At 38.9% G+C, this 16,660-nt stretch overlaps 1 protein-coding gene across 2 annotated transcripts; it reads left to right on the top strand.

Annotated features, from left to right (window-relative positions):
• The first annotated feature begins 403 nt into the window (after window positions 1-403).
• Window positions 404-16,284, top strand: mmd (monocyte to macrophage differentiation-associated). 2 transcript variants are annotated; one of them, XM_005469062.4, is made up of 7 exons: window positions 404-699; window positions 11,229-11,310; window positions 11,419-11,579; window positions 12,704-12,778; window positions 12,879-12,980; window positions 13,733-13,802; window positions 14,534-16,284. In XM_005469062.4, exons 1-7 carry the CDS (start codon window positions 662-664, stop codon window positions 14,735-14,737), a joined length of 732 nt encoding a protein of 243 aa, XP_005469119.1. In that variant the 5' UTR covers window positions 404-661; the 3' UTR covers window positions 14,738-16,284. The 2 variants fall into 2 exon arrangements, with proteins under 2 accessions (XP_005469119.1, XP_003442633.2); XM_003442585.5 differs by lacking the exon at window positions 404-699 and adding an exon at window positions 9,761-10,208.
• Window positions 16,285-16,660: the final 376 nt, after the last annotated feature.

Here is a 16,660-nt window from a genome sequence, read left to right as displayed (position 1 = left end):
GTATTTTTACCTCAAAGCCACACATCCACAGCGCTCGTCTGACACAGAGAGGAGGAAGAAGACAGGAGCGAGGCAGAGAGGATGCACGGAGGGCAGGGAGGGAGGGCGGATTGAAGAGGATAGAGAGAGCCCTGCTGTCACCAGGCTTGCTTAGTGTTCTTGGTGTGTAGCGGCTGTTGGCGCCTTCTGCCTCTCCGTCCACTGAGGTGCTGGTTTCAGGGCCCTCTGGGCCGCCCAGCATGAAGCAGGCATCATGGGCTTTCTGGAAAACTACCAGGAGATTGACCCCGTCACTTTGAACCTTTGCATCCTTATCGCCAGCTACGTTATCTTGCTCCTCGTCTTCCTGATATCCTGTATAATGTATGACTGTCGGGGCAAAGATCCTACCAAGGAGTACGCCCCGGACCCACAACCCACTCAGTCTCCCATCAGGCTGGTGGTGATGCAGAGCTCCTCAGCACCTGTGGGACGGTGGGACACAGCCAACATGATCACCACCTACCACGAGCCATCGAACTCAGACTTCAGGGAGAAGAAGAGCACGATGGTCTGAGTGCAACTTACCTCTGTTTATACCCAACTCATTTTTGTACATACATTGCTTTTTACATTTTTCTGGGGTTATTTTTTTCTTTTGTTTTGACTTTTTCCTGGGACAATGCTACGATTTGACCTACATAGGACCAAACTTGGACGGTAAGGGAGAGTGACATGTGTTGATGTATTTAAGTACTGTGTGCATGCACGTGAAATCCCTCTTTATCTCAAGGATCTAAAGGCAAAGCCTGCAGTCACCTCTGGAAAGGAAATGTCACAACCAATAAAGCACAAAGAATAAGAGGGGCATGTCTGCTGTGCTGACTGAGAAGAGTGGGATGAAAGGTTCTGGATTAAGGTTAGAAAAACATATAAAGACGTGAGGTCTTGGGTTTTTAAAATTACTTTTAAAGACTATTAAAACGTGCCATTACGCAGAATAAATATTCTTCAGTGTCTTTGGACTTTGCACCTCTTTGCCATATAAAACAGTCATCTTGGCTTTATTGAAATCAAGCGCTCTGAACTGGCTGCCGTTCAGGGGTCAGTGTGGAACAATTGTTTAAGGCAGGACTAACTGTCACCTCTTACATAACTCGAGGAAATGTGACGTGCATTGATGTGGTTGTTGAAAGTTTCTTATCAGGTTCCTGAGTGAGCATTATTAGATCCCCATCCCACCCACACATAAAGTTAATTTGCTTTCTATCTTAAACATTTCGATAAGAATAAGCAGCATAAAGCCGGGGTTAAGCTTGAAGTGTTTCCTTTTGTCCGCCACATCACAGAAGTGCAGATAAAACATATCAAGGTGTCAGAAACAAGCGAGCGCTCACGATAGCTGTGTTTGTCGAGCAGCAGTGCACAGTTAACATAAAGCTGCAGAGTGAGAGTGCACGAGACGGTGTTATTCACGTTTCCATCTCTAAAGCTTTTCCAACACTCGACTTTGAATCAGCATCTCATGCTGTTGTGATCAAACTGTTTACATTTTCTTTTCAGGTCGTTTGTTTTGTTAATCTCGTGTGCCTTTTATTATTCTAACTGCTTGTTGCTGTTTTAATTATAATATAAGTGATAACTGAGAGGAATTCAGACCAGGTGTTGCAATACAAACACCCAACGCACAGTCAGGTCTGAGGTTCACAAATCAAACTGCCTCCTGATGGTTGTGTGGACCAATTCGATCACAAACACTGAGACTAAAACTACAGACGTTTCCGGTACATTATGTTTTACTTTAGTTTAATGAGATTCTGTTGTATCAGTTCGGCTTAGTTTATTTAAAGCCTTTCGTTTCCTTAAAGAAAGTATCTTAAATAATGACCAGGTGCTCCTGGCTCTGTAATCTGAGGATCTGAGACACTGAAACCTGTCAGCCTGTAATGGTTTCTGTGTCTTACTCAGTGTCACACGGCAGAAATCCAGAATCAGAAATATCACAAGAGCTTAAAATACCAAATATAATTAAATATTGCAAATGCCAACCCTGAGAGAGAAGGTATTTTAACAGCAGGTCACTGATTTCACCATTTAACAGTACCGTAGTTTTTCCTTCAAAGGGCCAAATAGGAATGTAAATATTAAAATTCAAATCAGTAATTCAGGAAGTTTTGATTGTTGCTTTAGTTATGTTGTGTGTGTGTGATGTTGTTTCGTCTCTGGCCAGTGCTCCCATGCTGGCTGGTTTATTTTAGTACTTTAGTACTTTTAGAAGTTGTTTTTTGTTTTTTGTTTGTTTGTTTTTTTTACATATCAGTGAATCAAAAGATACTCACTTTGCTTTTATGCCACTGCAGCTTTCACCTCCTGTTCTTTGTGTCTGTAGCTCCACATGTAAGAACAAAAGATCCAACAAAAAGAAAACAATCAAATTAACAATTAATAATATAAAACACATTTAATAAATTTAAAAAGAAGAAAATTCAATATTACAAACTAAATTATCTCCTAACAGATGTAAGAGAACTGCAGTTTTTTTAAAGACCTACTATCTTTCCCTTTATCATTATTTGAATGTCAGTGTGAAAATAAAGAGTAGCAGTACAAAAAGCTGAATCATAGCTTTAACTCATCTGCATGTATCTCATTCATTTAGATAATTCTTTGTATGATTGTTCGTGACCCCGTCGGTTTATTTCTAACTTTGCTTCAATGTTTCTTCATATTTCAGAGCAGACAGATATTTTTTCTGTTTCATGTTTGAGTCCGCTGGTGAATTCCCAGGAACATATTATATTTCTCTTTGTCTTTCTCTTCATTTTGTAAATTATGTTATTCGATTATTTTGTCTTTATTTCAGATTTTCAGAGACGACAGAAGATTTGTGATTATGTGTCTTTGCTTCAAGCACCCAGAGGTGACTCTTGGTGCTTTATATATAAAAAAAACAGCTGAACTGAACTGAATTTGCTTCACAACATTTTCTCCAGCAATTTGCAACTTTCCTGTTGCACATTTGGAGATATAAATATTTTGTATTTAGTTTACATGATGGTTGTTAACTTTTCAGAAACAGTTTGGAGTATTTGCAGTACTTATAGCTATAAAACACTGAGATCATGGTACAGGGACGTGTTTGGCAGTTTATTCATCAATGATAGCTTCAGTCCATAATTTCATTTTACAGAAACAAATATCCAAAGACATCTGGGATTTAACAAAAAGGAAACAACATTAAACTTGGAAAAAAACGAAACTAGCCGTCCTGTTCGCTGATTATTCTGGACATTGTGATTACGGCTGTGCTGTGCTGCCAGCCCTCAACAGAAATAGCTGTGTCTGAGTCTGGATCTAAAGTCTGGATGGCTCTCAGTGTAATCCTGGTTCTTCTAAGAAATGCACCATAAACAGATCACATTCATAAAAGAGGTCAAGACGATTCTTTGTAAAGGGAAAGGCTCGCCAAACAGAAGGTAAATATACAACGGCTCCAGAAATAGCCTCAGTTAGATTCTCTCTGGTTTGTGCAAAAATTAAATCAATAAATAAATCAATAATTTTGATTGTGCAAATTAAAATAGTGCAACTAACATAAAAGATAAGGCACATAAACCTAATATAGCATGATAGAGTAAGTGAGTTTTACTTAACATCAATTTAAACACACTAATTATTTTTTTACCTTATTAAAAAGGAAACCAATTCATAACCAAAGGTCAAAGGTCAATTGGCAAAAGAGGGCACAGTGTTTTTATGAGTTAAGCGACCTTTGCTACTGTTAAAACTGCACTTTTAGTTTATAATTTACAACCTTTTAATATTTGTTTCACATCGTACGAATGCATAGAATAGAATAGAATAGAATAGAATAGAATAGAATAAACCTTTATTATCCCACGGAAATTTGGGTGTTACACAGCTCTTATAGCAAGATTAATATAAAATATAAAAGGAAGACACAAAGTGGTCCTACATACATAAGCAACTGAAGTTCATATATACAGATAACAATGTACTGAAATATGTATAGAAAAATTGTACGGAGATATGTAGAAATGTATGAGGATAATCTCATATACTATATGTACTATAGTACATGAGAGTATAGGTGTTACTGTGGTCTGGGGTCCATGGATGGCTTAAACTCACAACATCAAAACTGAACACCAATCACAGCACTCCTAAATAAATCTATAACATCTATAATAAACTGCAGATTATTAAATAAAATATGGACAAAATGTGAATATGTGGGAGATAGGTAATTTAGTTACACTCACTAATTTCATTTAAGATAGGTCACTGCATTTAGTTTGGTGGTTAAATGTACTAACAGCAGACTTTAATTATATCATGCACACATCAAAATAACACTGTAATATTTGAGTTAATGTTTCAATCACTCTAATTCTTGTATTTTTGTAGATTTCAGCTACTCTCACAATAGTTTCCCCTCCAAAATGAAAAATGTGATATCACGATCAATACTTACAGAATCTAATAGACATGAGACTTTAATAAAACTGAAATAAATACAGATATATATGTATTATTAAAAATTCTTGTGTATCGATGGAGTTGATTTTTAAATGAAGCCAAATTATTTCTGTCTAATGAGGATGTGTCTCCAGGCTGGCACAGTTAAAGTACAGTCAGTTCTTATTCTTAATATTGGTTGTGGTATAATACATGTCGGCCTTTGACACTGAGGTGTGTAAAAAGAGGACAGAACGGCAGCCATGTTTTGATGCTCGCAGTAATCCTGCCTTTGTGCTTTCCATTACACAGAGCGGCAGGCTCAGCTTGATAGATGCGAGATTAATTAAGGTGGGTATGGAAAACGCTGCAGCGGGATAGCTCCTGACCTAAATACTCTGTTTAGTTTTGCATTTTCGTGCTGCGGTGACTGTGGCTCTGCCCGTCTGACCAGTTGTCCACGATTAACAGGCTCAGAGGTTCAGGCTCTGCCCTCTCTGCATGGCAATGGCATGCCAGCATGCAGCGCAGGTGATTGGATGAATGAGAAGCTTTGTAAAATCACTGGGATTTAAAGGTGCTAATCCATTGTACTTTTATATTGTGCATCATGCTAAAGCCAAATTAAACATTTTTAAGTTTAAATAGTTATTAAGACTTAAAAACATTTCATTCCTGTGACATTTTCTTTCTTTCGAAGGTAGTTAAACAGATTATTCATGATTAATTAACACTTATTTATTTTATTATATTCAATTCAGTTTTTTCACTGTGAATGAGTGCAGCCGGTGTCATCATGTTTGTGACTGTGTACATACATCATATTGCACTAGCTGTTATTTACAAAAGACGAGAAAAGGAAAATAAGCTGTTTCTGTGTTTGTCGTTATATTTAATATTAAATTGCATCTATTAAATAGATGAGGAAAACTGTGACACCATGAGTGGAGTGAGTGATGACAGACAGGAGAGTGTCAAGTAATCCTCTGCTCAATGTCAAAGTAAAGTCCTGTGATGGCAAACTTTAATGTTTCTATTAAAGGTTTGCAACATAATGAGGCAAAGCAAAAACATGCTGTAAGTAGTGCGACACTGATCGTCCTTTCATTGAGAAAGCAAAAAGGAAACTAAGAAATCTTAAGTTGAGGTACCATGAAAAGACTTTGAAGTTATGACAGCTTAAGTGATAACAGACAGGTGAGTGAGTCAAATAAACTGAAACTGTCTGAGGTTATTTTAGGTGCAATTTATTCTGTTAGGTGCAGAACAGAATAAATTCAAATTCATCAATTAACCAGTCACTACTGTGACGGATGTGACATTTCCTGATTGTCGCTGCAAATGCTTTTTTTTTTCTTTCCTGAAAGAGCGTTAAAATTTTCAAATTTTCAAAAGGTGCATGAAAAATGTCATTAATTTCAAATAAAATTAAGCAACTATTTGCCTTCATTTTTTTAGTAAAGTTATGTTTGGGGTTTGTGGTGACACTTTAAATACATTCAGTACATGTATTTCATTCCAGCACATGTACATGTACAAGATATTCTATTCTATTCTTAAACTGGAAATTTCACAGTTGGTTCATTTAGCTAATATGCATCAACCAAATGATGTCTTAAATACTAATTTCCTTAATACCTCTCCTCCCCCTCATCACCCACTGGATATTACCCATGGACTTTGCATTCTACCCTGAAACAGTAAACCAATTACAAAGCTGTTTAACCCCATGTCACATGTACACATAAAGCCTCTTTTATTCCAAGGGCACTTATCTATACGTTTCCCCTACAAGACAAATCTACTAAGAGCCGAGAGCCGTGCATTCTCTTTGGTTTTCCGCTAATCCTGCATTAGTATTTACATGTGGAGGACTGAGTCGTGTTTTCCACCTGTTGTCTGCAGTAAATGGTTTTAAGGAAACTGAAAGTTCTCCAGGTGCACCATAAGCATACCTGAACCCTGACCCCAGGCTATCAGGAAGATTAGATAGTGTGCGCTTCTAACTGCAGCTATTCATACAGTTGCAGACAGATTACAAAGATTTGATTTGTTTTAACTGTGGTTACACACAAGCCAGAAGTAAAACAGAAAGCTGGCCTCTGTATCAGATGACTAACACAGAGATTCCAGCATCACAGGATCGAGATGTGCCGCGGCTTGATGAGAAAACAAGGAACAGGTGTGTGGGGACTAGAAATGATTGGCAAAGCAGGAAATGCTGAAGATCACATCACATTTTACTGTAAAAATCCCCATGTTTACACTTTGGAAGCATTTAGGTCACCTGCAAAGACAGGTTGGACTTGTATTTCCAAAACCTAACCAGTGAGAACGTAGTCACTATTAACTAAAAAATTTTAGATACGAAGCCCCCAGTTTGTGGCTATCATAGAGCGTCCTACATTCAATCAGAAATATGGATTCGGATAAAAAAAATGATAAAAACTTGGTGATTTTAAACAATTATTCCAGATTAAAGATGACCAAAGACACTCAAATGTAAGTTAAATAACACAGAATAGGCTCAGCTTACTCTAAATTGCTGTTGTAATTCATTTTCAAAATAAAGTAGTAAATATAGGAATTTCCATAATTATATAAACATTTCCCAGTCTGCTTTTGATATTTCTGGATTAATGCAATTAGTTTATAAAATAATCAAACAATAAATGATTGCAGGAATGAAATATTACACTCAGCAGACTGAAACCTTAGATTTCTGCCGCGCGTGTGTTTGTGGTCAAATCTTTACTGTAGAAAAATAAAATGCAAAGTCTGTCAGAGCAGCGCTGCACCTGTAGTTTGTTAGTGTAATAGTGTAATAACTCTTTATTATAATCATTCTGACAGCTGGGTAAATCCTGCTCTCACAGGTGCGTCAGCGCTAACAGGACAGAAGTAACGCATCACGATCTTTTTACAGGTCCTGTGGAATAATTTCACACACATGGAGAAGTTTGTAAAAAGGCTTTTAGGTCTGCAGCGTGAGCTTCATGACTCAGTGAAACATAAGCTGCTTCATCCGAATTCTCTGACTGGGCTGTTGTTGGTCGAGCTGCACCGGAGGCGTAGTATTTCCATGACACAATAAATGCAAAGTAAAATGACCATTTGGGTCCTTTGCTTTGCTCCCTTTTATAACTTTTCATCTTAATTCTCACTAAATCATTGAATAACTCTTAAGTTCAGTTTGAGAAGAGGTCTGATCAGGGAAACCAATTAAAAAAGATCCAGTCTGGTATATGATAAAAGAATAACAAATAACTAGTGCTGGACTATTCTGCAGTTCTTCTGGGCTTTTGTGAGTGAGTTTCAGGCCATTGTTTAGCTTTCTACTCCATACTTTTACTCTTCAAGTTCATTGTGTTTTTTCCAAATGCAACAGTCACTTATTTACAGAGAACCTGATGATTGTACTCGATCGTGTAGCAGCTCAGGAAGAATGGTAGCGACCAAAAACAGAGCTAAAGGACAGTAAACAGAAGGCTGGAAATGTGACTCAAAAGACTGATAATGATAGTTTCTAACTCTAACTGAACACAACAGCTCAAATTAATTAGTTAGTTAGTTAGTTATTGGTTTATTTTAGTTGAGATAGAAGGAAAATACAAATCTGCTTGATGTTCTGAACAGTAGGGCTTTGGTTAAACATTGGGTGTTGTTTTCCATGATGACAGTATTGAAGCCAATAAAATGAAGTTGCAGCTTTAAATCCAGTCACTGCCCTCATGGTGACAGGAGCAGGTGCAAATTGATACAGCTGCTCCCGCGATTCAAGAGTGCAGGTTACACAGCAGGGAAACTCCATCCAGCTGAGAAGGCGATCAGTGCAAGTGAGACACAGACAGACCTGGATTGTTTAGGGACAGGGAGTCACCCTTTGCTGCTGTGACAGGCTGCCACCTGCAGCTCTCAGGTCAGTGTCAACGAAGAGAGAAACCGAACAGAAGAAGACATTGTCCTTTGACACATGGCCTCTGGCACTCTCCCATTGTCTGTGCCAACGTCCACCAACACAATGAGCCGTTTGTCTTTGTCTGGATCAATCCTATTCTCTGCCCTCACTGGTGCAGTAACTGCTGTGTGCTGACTTTTATTTACTGTGACAGGCTACACACCCAAGAGGGGTGTTCAATTTCCGATGTGCAATATAGCCAGATTTTTGTGGTATTTACTAAAAATATACAAGTTCTTGGAGCTATAAAACATTCGTAGACAGAGAAGATGGAACGAATGCTCTGAGGCTAAAACTGTACGGCACGGACTTCATTAATCCCAAGGATTTTACCTCAGTCTTACATAAACACTCTCTCACAGCTCTCTTATAGCTAAGGGGCACTGGTCAAGTTGTGGTGCTATTATGTAACAAGGCTGTCACAGTGTGATACTGTGTGTAGTTCACTCTGTGCCTGTGTGAGTCAGTCTGCTGCTGCATAAACTCGTGCTGCACCATAAGAAATTTTAAAGATGGGGCCTGTTTTTCGTGTTTTAAGCCTACTGTAAAATCTGTCATATGATTAATATCTGCAAGAAGAAGCTGAAACTGAGTTAAAGCATTACATGCTAAGATTTCATGGTGACTGCATACTGTGGGCAAAACAACCGTGATATGTACCACATCCCCCATCTGAGAAGATCTTCCCACAGAGCTTGTTTTGCTTACTGGAACAGCAGCAGACTACTGAGTGTGCAGAGTCTGGCCTATTTGGGGAAAACTTAGAAATCACTTGAGAACAAGACTTTTGTAAATGTCCTGCCTGTGGTTTAAATTTACACGAAACATTAAAACAAATTCAACATCTCGTTTTAATTCACAGGAAGTCAGTAAAAAATTAAACAAACCAAAAATGGCTGGGAAACCATTGTTCCCATATTTACAGAGTTTAATGTCAAAGGTCAAACAGTTCCTAATAAACTGAAGTTTAATGATGATGGACAGCAGCCAGAAATCTTTCCAAACTATTAAAGAACCGGCATATTAATGACTTGTAGTAAAGCTGTAAAAGTGCTGGTAAATTATTAATTAACTTTCAATAGAGCTTTACGCGTCTTAGAAGGTGAAAAGACTAATTATGTTTTATTATTATCATTATTATTATTATCATTATTGTTATTATTGTTATTTCAAAGATCATTGCCATAAACTGTGCCATTGTCAGTATTTTAACTGTCAACCAAAAGTGACACATTCCTCCCGCCCAGCTGAGATCTGATTGGCCGTTTTCCGGCCTCGTGGCTCCTCATTGGCTCATACAGTGCCACTCAGCATCTCACCACTGCTGCGACTTAATGCTGTTCAGAAAGAAATCATATTTTTTGTTGAGCAGATCAGCGGGTAGCATCTGGTCTTTGGCCGGCGGGGTTGCTTATTTGCGGGGGTGTTTTTGGTTTGTCTTGGCTGCCAGGGGGTGCTTATGGATCTTTATTGCGTAAAGAAGAGGCAGTGAGTCAGTATTTGCTGCAGAATGGTATTACGAAAAAGACTAAAATGGTGCCTTTGTAGCAGGAGTATTAATGTTGCCGGTGCCTTGTAGCCTTAGTGCAAGTTAGCTTATGAAAAGCAGAAGGCTAGCCGACTAGCTAATGCTAGGCCTTTCGTTTCCTTTGGCTTGTCAGGACAGTTTATTGTTTTATCCCTCTTTAAAGCTGGGCCTTTGCTCTTTACTTTGCTGGCTGTGGTCCATTTTTTCGTTGCTTCCCTCAGTTAAACAAGACACCGGAATGAAGCGTGTGAACAGCTTTCAGAGGTAAGCGGAAATCTGAAAAACGAAAAATGCTCTTTTGGTTGTGCCTGGATGAGATTGGAGAAAATACAGGGAGATTTTAATGCTACATACTTTTATAAAGCACTCAGTGTTTAGGTTCCTCTTCCTACTGGCCGTTAGCAAAGAGCTGTTTTAGACAAACAAACGGAACTTTCACTTTTAAATCCTTGAAGTATCTAAACATTTACATTTTAACAAACTGGAACTAAACTGTGATTTAACATTACTAACTCAGTCTACGAGTGCTAAGTATTTTTCGAACATTTAGTTAAAAATTGGGCCTCATTTTCTGGCTTCGTCTTACATCTTACACTATTTTCTGCGTTATATGTCATTTTAATTTAAATCTTTTGGTTTGGAGACAGTAAAATAAGCTGATGGCAGATGTTGTTGTTAATTCTAGACTATTTAATATGATCACACTGAGCCACTGCTTATGATGATTTGGTTTATTGTTAAATAAAGTTTAAAGCAAAATCATAATTTACTTCAAACTGTGTACAGACTTTTTTCAGTGCAGGACAGTAAGTGTGATTTGAGCAGTTTTTGTGTTTTCACTGTTAAGAAAAATTTCTAAGAGTTAAATGTGAGAATATTGTTGTTCATTTGTTTGGTGGTATTTCTGTTTTTTTGGAAGGATAGCTCCAGTGATAAGAATAAAGGCCAGGCACATATATAACGTGTAACTCATGTTAATTGTTTTGCACAGGATGTGTAATATGTGATGATAGAATGAATGAATGAATAAATAAATGTAAAACATATCAAAATACTAAATTCAGTGTACACATATTGTCTACATAGAAGTTCTTCTTTTGGATCCTTTTTTAGGGAGGTTCACAGATCTAACTTTGTCTCCACCTGAGCTGTCCCTCTGATGTAATTAAACCCACATTTCTCCCTCTTAAAGTGCAGATGCTGAAAGGTGCGTTTGTTGGTGAGGTGCTGTGGGGTCTCATAACTTTTAATGTTTTGTTCTGTTTGTTTTTGTGTGTGTTTCAGGTTCATGAACAGACGGGCCTCTGCAAACTGCCGCTACCAGCCCACCTGCTATGAGCATGCTGCAAACTTCTACACCCATGCAGTGAGTGGCTCCAAACTGTTTATGCCTCCGTGTAATCTCACAGTTGCTCTTTAACTTACAATGTCTTAATAATTTATTCATTTTGTGATTTCTCCCTCATCCTTGCAGCTCCTCATCGTGCCAGCCTTCGTGGGGATGACGCTGCTGCACTGTCTGTCGGACAACCGCTGGGAGAGGATCACGGCCTGGGTGTACGGCATGGGCCTGTGCGCCCTCTTCCTCGTCTCCACCGTGTTTCATATCATCACCTGGAAGAAGAGTCACATGAGGTGAGGACTGAAGCAATAGTAAGCACTCAGGCAGAGGATTCATGCCAGAAATACTTGTGTGTGTGTGTTTGTCATAGTTTTGTTCCATCCTTTACACAACGAGTGTTTCCAAAGTGGAGCGTTTAGTCTGCACAGGCTCCTTTATTTTTGGAAATTGGCCATATTCTCTGTGCCATTTCTCTGACTTCCTGTCCATTAAAAAAAAGACCTGGGGCTATTTTAAGTGATGAAAAGCAGACGGACCCTCATGGGCCACTTCTAATCTGTGCTTGAGGTCATCTCATGGAATTTAAAGTATTACCTTGAGTGAGTGTTCTAATAAAAGCTTTCATACATACGATCAGTCTCCGTATATCGTGAGCTTTTTGGAAAAGACACGTTTGGTCACTCCTTTGTTTTCTTGTTATTAAATAATTAAAATATGATGTTTGGTGTGAGCTAAATGAATAAAATCATCATTCTTTATTGCTTTGCTTTACAAATACTAGTTATTCGCTGCCAGCTTTCTTCTCATCCATCGGCCATTTTTCGATCATTTTTGCTCTGGTTTTCACTGCACAGGACATAATACTACATATTCAGACGCTGCTGCGAATTACAGCATTACTGTGTATCGAGTAATTGTGGACACAGTCAGTATGAACACTAGAGAAGATATTCTTGTCCTCAGTGGAAATAACATTACTCTGTTACTCCACCGTTGCCATCATGCTTTTCTTTCTTTAGCGTGTTTGTGTTCTTCACGAGGTTTCACACTTCATGCCAAGCTCTTTCCGTTACGTTAATGCTTCTCATACTTTGATACCGTGAAATGTTGACCTGGTGTGGTGACTCGTATGTCCCGTCTTCTTTTGTTTACCTGTAGCGTGTTAGCCAATTCACTCTGTTTGCATTTGCGTCACGCTGCAAACAAATAACCTGTGACCTCATTGTTATTTTTTTTTTGTTTGTGGTTCTTTGTCTGTCCTGCTCAGACAATAATTTCCATACACTCGCAAATTACTCACTGCTGGTATGGAAACACAATCTCACTTCCTGTTAGCTGGAAATGTTTCCCCCTATGTGAGCTTGAAAATGATGCTTGTCGAGGAAAAAGGCATAAACCTGAGTGTCGTCTGTTTCAGGTCAGTGGAGCATTGCTTTCACATGTGTGACAGAGTGGTCATCTATTTCTTCATTGCTGCCTCCTACACACCTTGGTGAGTGTCAGACAGGGAGCATGATATACTCCTCTGGACTTGAGTCGTACACGGAGGTCTAATTTAATCTCATTTGGATTTTGTTCTCATCTTTATTCAGGTTGAACCTGCGTGAACTGGGCCCCCTCGCAGCACACATGCGCTGGTTTGTGTGGCTCATGGCTGCTGCTGGAACCATTTATGTCTTCAACTACCATGAAAAGTGAGTTTATGTCACAGTGAGCTCACCAAGTATTTTTCACTCTTCATTCTTTTTTACATTTTATTGAGAAAGCCAAGAAAGAAAAATCACACTAGCTAGAAATATGTCTTTCTGTGTTAGTCTGAAGTAACCACAGTGCTTCGAAACTCTTCCCTGGATACAAAACATGTCTCAAAACTCTACACTCATGCCCAAAAATCCGTTTGTCTCATGATTTCACTTTGTCACGTCCTCCAAACGCCGCCTGTGTTAGATCTTGCAGATTTGTGCAGGTTTTCGGGCAGGTTTGACGAGCTGTCTGTCTTCCATCTCATTGTTTGCGTTCAGTCACGGTAATGGGCCCGCATCGCCTTTCATGCCCTAAATATTGTCCCCTGCAGGTTTCCACAACAATAGCTGAGCCGGATTGTCCAACTGAGTCAACGAGGATAAACATTGTTTTCTTATGTCTGTTAGTTTTTGTCATTGAACCGCATCTTGTGGTGATTTATGATAAGATAAAGTAGCTCGAGTCGCTGAGAAGCAAGCTGAAACTTTTTTTTTTTTTCAAACTTCTTTTATTTTGTGTTTTATATATTTATTTAAGTTTTTTTTTTTTTTTTTAAATCTACTTTAACGAGATTATATAAATGCAGTATGAATATTTTTTTTCACTCTTACAGTTTGAGGTTAACATCTCCCCGCCTTGCTTGTTTCACATTTCCTTTGCAGACCTCGTAAACACGCTTTTTTTCCTTTTTTTGTCTCCACAGGTATAAACTCGTTGAGCTGGCCTTCTATTTGACGATGGGATTTTTTCCCGCATCTGTGGTGACATCAATGGTAATATATATTTTTATTAATACAAGCACAATCACATTCAGCTTAAGTCTTAAAGCCTCACATCACTTCTTCGTCTCAGCAGATAAACAGAACATGCGGCAGCTGCAGGGTGGAGGTGTTAGCAGTGTGTCTTACTTCCTCTTTAGAGTGTTTGACAAGAGTTCACAGAAAACAAACGATGCATTTAAAGTTTTCTTTGTGTTTTAATGATTCGTATAAAACAATTCAGGGCTGCAAAAATAATTTTTGAATCCCGCTGTGGCGCCTCGTCTTTGTTTTACTCTCTGCTTCTACTGGTCTCAGTCACATATCTCAGCAATCCTTTTCAGTGCATGCTGCATGTTTTATTGTTAATATTCTGCAGGATTTTGTGGTGCTCTGTGGGTTTTTGTCCACTTTCTGATATTTCATTATGTCCATTGGCTCCTGTTATGTCCTGCACACTTGGGTTAGCTGTTCAGGTGTAGCGAGTCATTCTTGCAAAGTTATTTTTGACTTTGTCTTCCGTCCGTGAAAACGACGCCCTCCACAATGCGCTTACAAAAAACAGTTTACTCAATCTCATTTTTAGGGTTTAGCTGCTTCAAACCAGTTGCCCGATTCTTCCCTACCGGCCTGCTCACTGGACAGGTTCTACTGATTCAACCAATCAGTGCACAGTCAGGAATGTGTTTTAAACAGCAATGTTTTATGAATATGTTACATGTATCCATTTTTGTGTGTTTCTGCAGAGCAACACAGACGGGCTTAGCGAGCTGGCCTGTGGAGGACTCATCTACTGCCTCGGTGTCTTCTTCTTCAAGAGCGATGGCGTCATCCCATTCGCCCACGCCATCTGGCACATGTTCGTGGCGCTGGCGGCGGCAGTGCACTACTACGCCATCTGGAAGTACCTCTACAATGCTCCCAGCTCCGACACCCTCCTCGACTCGTGATCGCGACGCCGGACAGGGCGCTTCCCGTCCCGCCACACTCGTGCTCTCGAACCGAGCGCAGGCCGACTCCCTCGACTGCCCGCTGAAGCTGCAACGACAGCCGTAAGGTTTACGAAAACAATGACCGTGAATTGTTTACTGTTTTCTAACAAGGAAAACAGATTTTTAAGCCAATAAGCAAAAGCTACTTTATAGCTGTTTTGTAAAAATAAAAAAAAAATAAAATCCTTTGACAGTGAGGAAGGGAATTTTGAACTTTTACACTTGCTGTTGACCTTGGCACATTCATAAGTATTTGAAAGAGTATTTGAGAAATTTGATAGCCGTCTTTTGTATCACTTGAAGTCTGTCACATTCCACTTCAGGGGTTATTTGAGTGTCAAAACTCGGAGATTGATCCGTTTCAGTGTTTTGAACATGAGGGAGGATATCGAGTGAGGTGCTAAATATCTGCTCTGATCAGTAGCTCTTATATGATGTTATATCAGACGTTAGTGTTAATGTAGGAGCTGAATTTAACTTTTATTTAACAGAAGCCAAAGGTCTGTAATGTTGTCTAAACTGAAGCATTTCTTCAAATGGAAAACTGATTTAAACTTGATCAAACAAGAAGCAAAGTAGTGATCTAACCACACGTTCAATGCCAAAAAAGCCGACATTGAAAACCCTTCTCAGTAGTTACACATGTACAGTGTGTAGAACCGCTCAGTGCTTCGGTGTATTCTGCTGATACCGTTTTGTGAACACATGGAGATGTTTGGGTTTTTTTTGCTTTCTGTAAAGTTACAGTGATGTTTTAAATCCATCTGATTCACATTTGCACTTTTTTTTTTTTTCTAATGCACAGCGCTTCGTTTCTGTGACCAGATGCAGTTTTCAAAGAACCACTGTTTCTTTTCTAAGTAGTTGGCGCCCCCTGCTGGTGGGCAGGCGTAATGAAAGCGATTCATGCTATTTCAGTTTGACTCAGGCAAGGTGGCATTTTTGGTAATGAGCCAAACGATGAGAGAAAAATCAGGTGAGGTGGATAAAAGAGACAGAATTAATTTTTTTCCACTTTCTCTGTAATGTGAACAGTGTTTGTATGCACGACCTTTGTACTGTGCTCCAGTATTACATTTGTTTTCACTGACTGCTCAGGTTTGAGCAGAGTTCCCCGTCTGCAGTCTTTGGAAGGGTCTGATCAGTGGGGAAATCCTCGTGTTCCTGTCTTTGTCTCATGCTGCTGGTTTTGTAAATTAGCTTCACGGCTCCTGATTTGTACACTTATAGTCCTGTTGCTTTCCTCTTAGTGATGTCTGGAGCTGAATGATTGTTTTTTTGTTTTTTGTTTTTTTTTCTCCAAATGATTTCCTTAACCACTGTTTTGTAATGTTGTATATTCTCTTCTTTGCTCTGTTAATGACGTGCTCCTGGCCTTTGCAGGGGAAACAAAATTCTTCTCATATCTTCTGTTGGCTGTTAACGGTGCTGCATAACCATGAATGCTTCTCCACTCTACAAAGTATCTTCTTCTGATGTGAGAATAAAAAAACGAGGAAACCCTACGTCTGCATCTCCTTCAGGTTTCTACTTAAATTCACTTTGTACTGACTGTCTGTGTTTAATCCAGCTCTCATTAGACGCTCAATACAAAAGAAACTAGAATCTGCCTTTATTGAGTTTCTAAGCGGATTTAGACGAGCACATCTCAGGCTCTTCATTTAGACTGCTGCTGGGTTTTTTTTTTTTAATATCCCTCTACAACAGATAAATATGTAATTCTTTAAAAAAGAAAGCCCCAGAGTCTGCATAATTATCAATTATATAATATTCAGTGCTAATGTCACAACTTTTACTTCTTTGTGCTACAAATGTATTGTTGGTAGTGAGTATCAAACCTAATTTATACACTTAAAATTATTAATTTAAACTTTAATGATC

The sequence above is a fragment of the Oreochromis niloticus genome, linkage group LG4, assembly GCF_001858045.2.
Source record: "Oreochromis niloticus isolate F11D_XX linkage group LG4, O_niloticus_UMD_NMBU, whole genome shotgun sequence".
Classification (NCBI taxonomy): domain Eukaryota; kingdom Metazoa; phylum Chordata; class Actinopteri; order Cichliformes; family Cichlidae; genus Oreochromis; species Oreochromis niloticus.
This window is presented reverse-complemented; position numbering and strand designations above follow the sequence as displayed.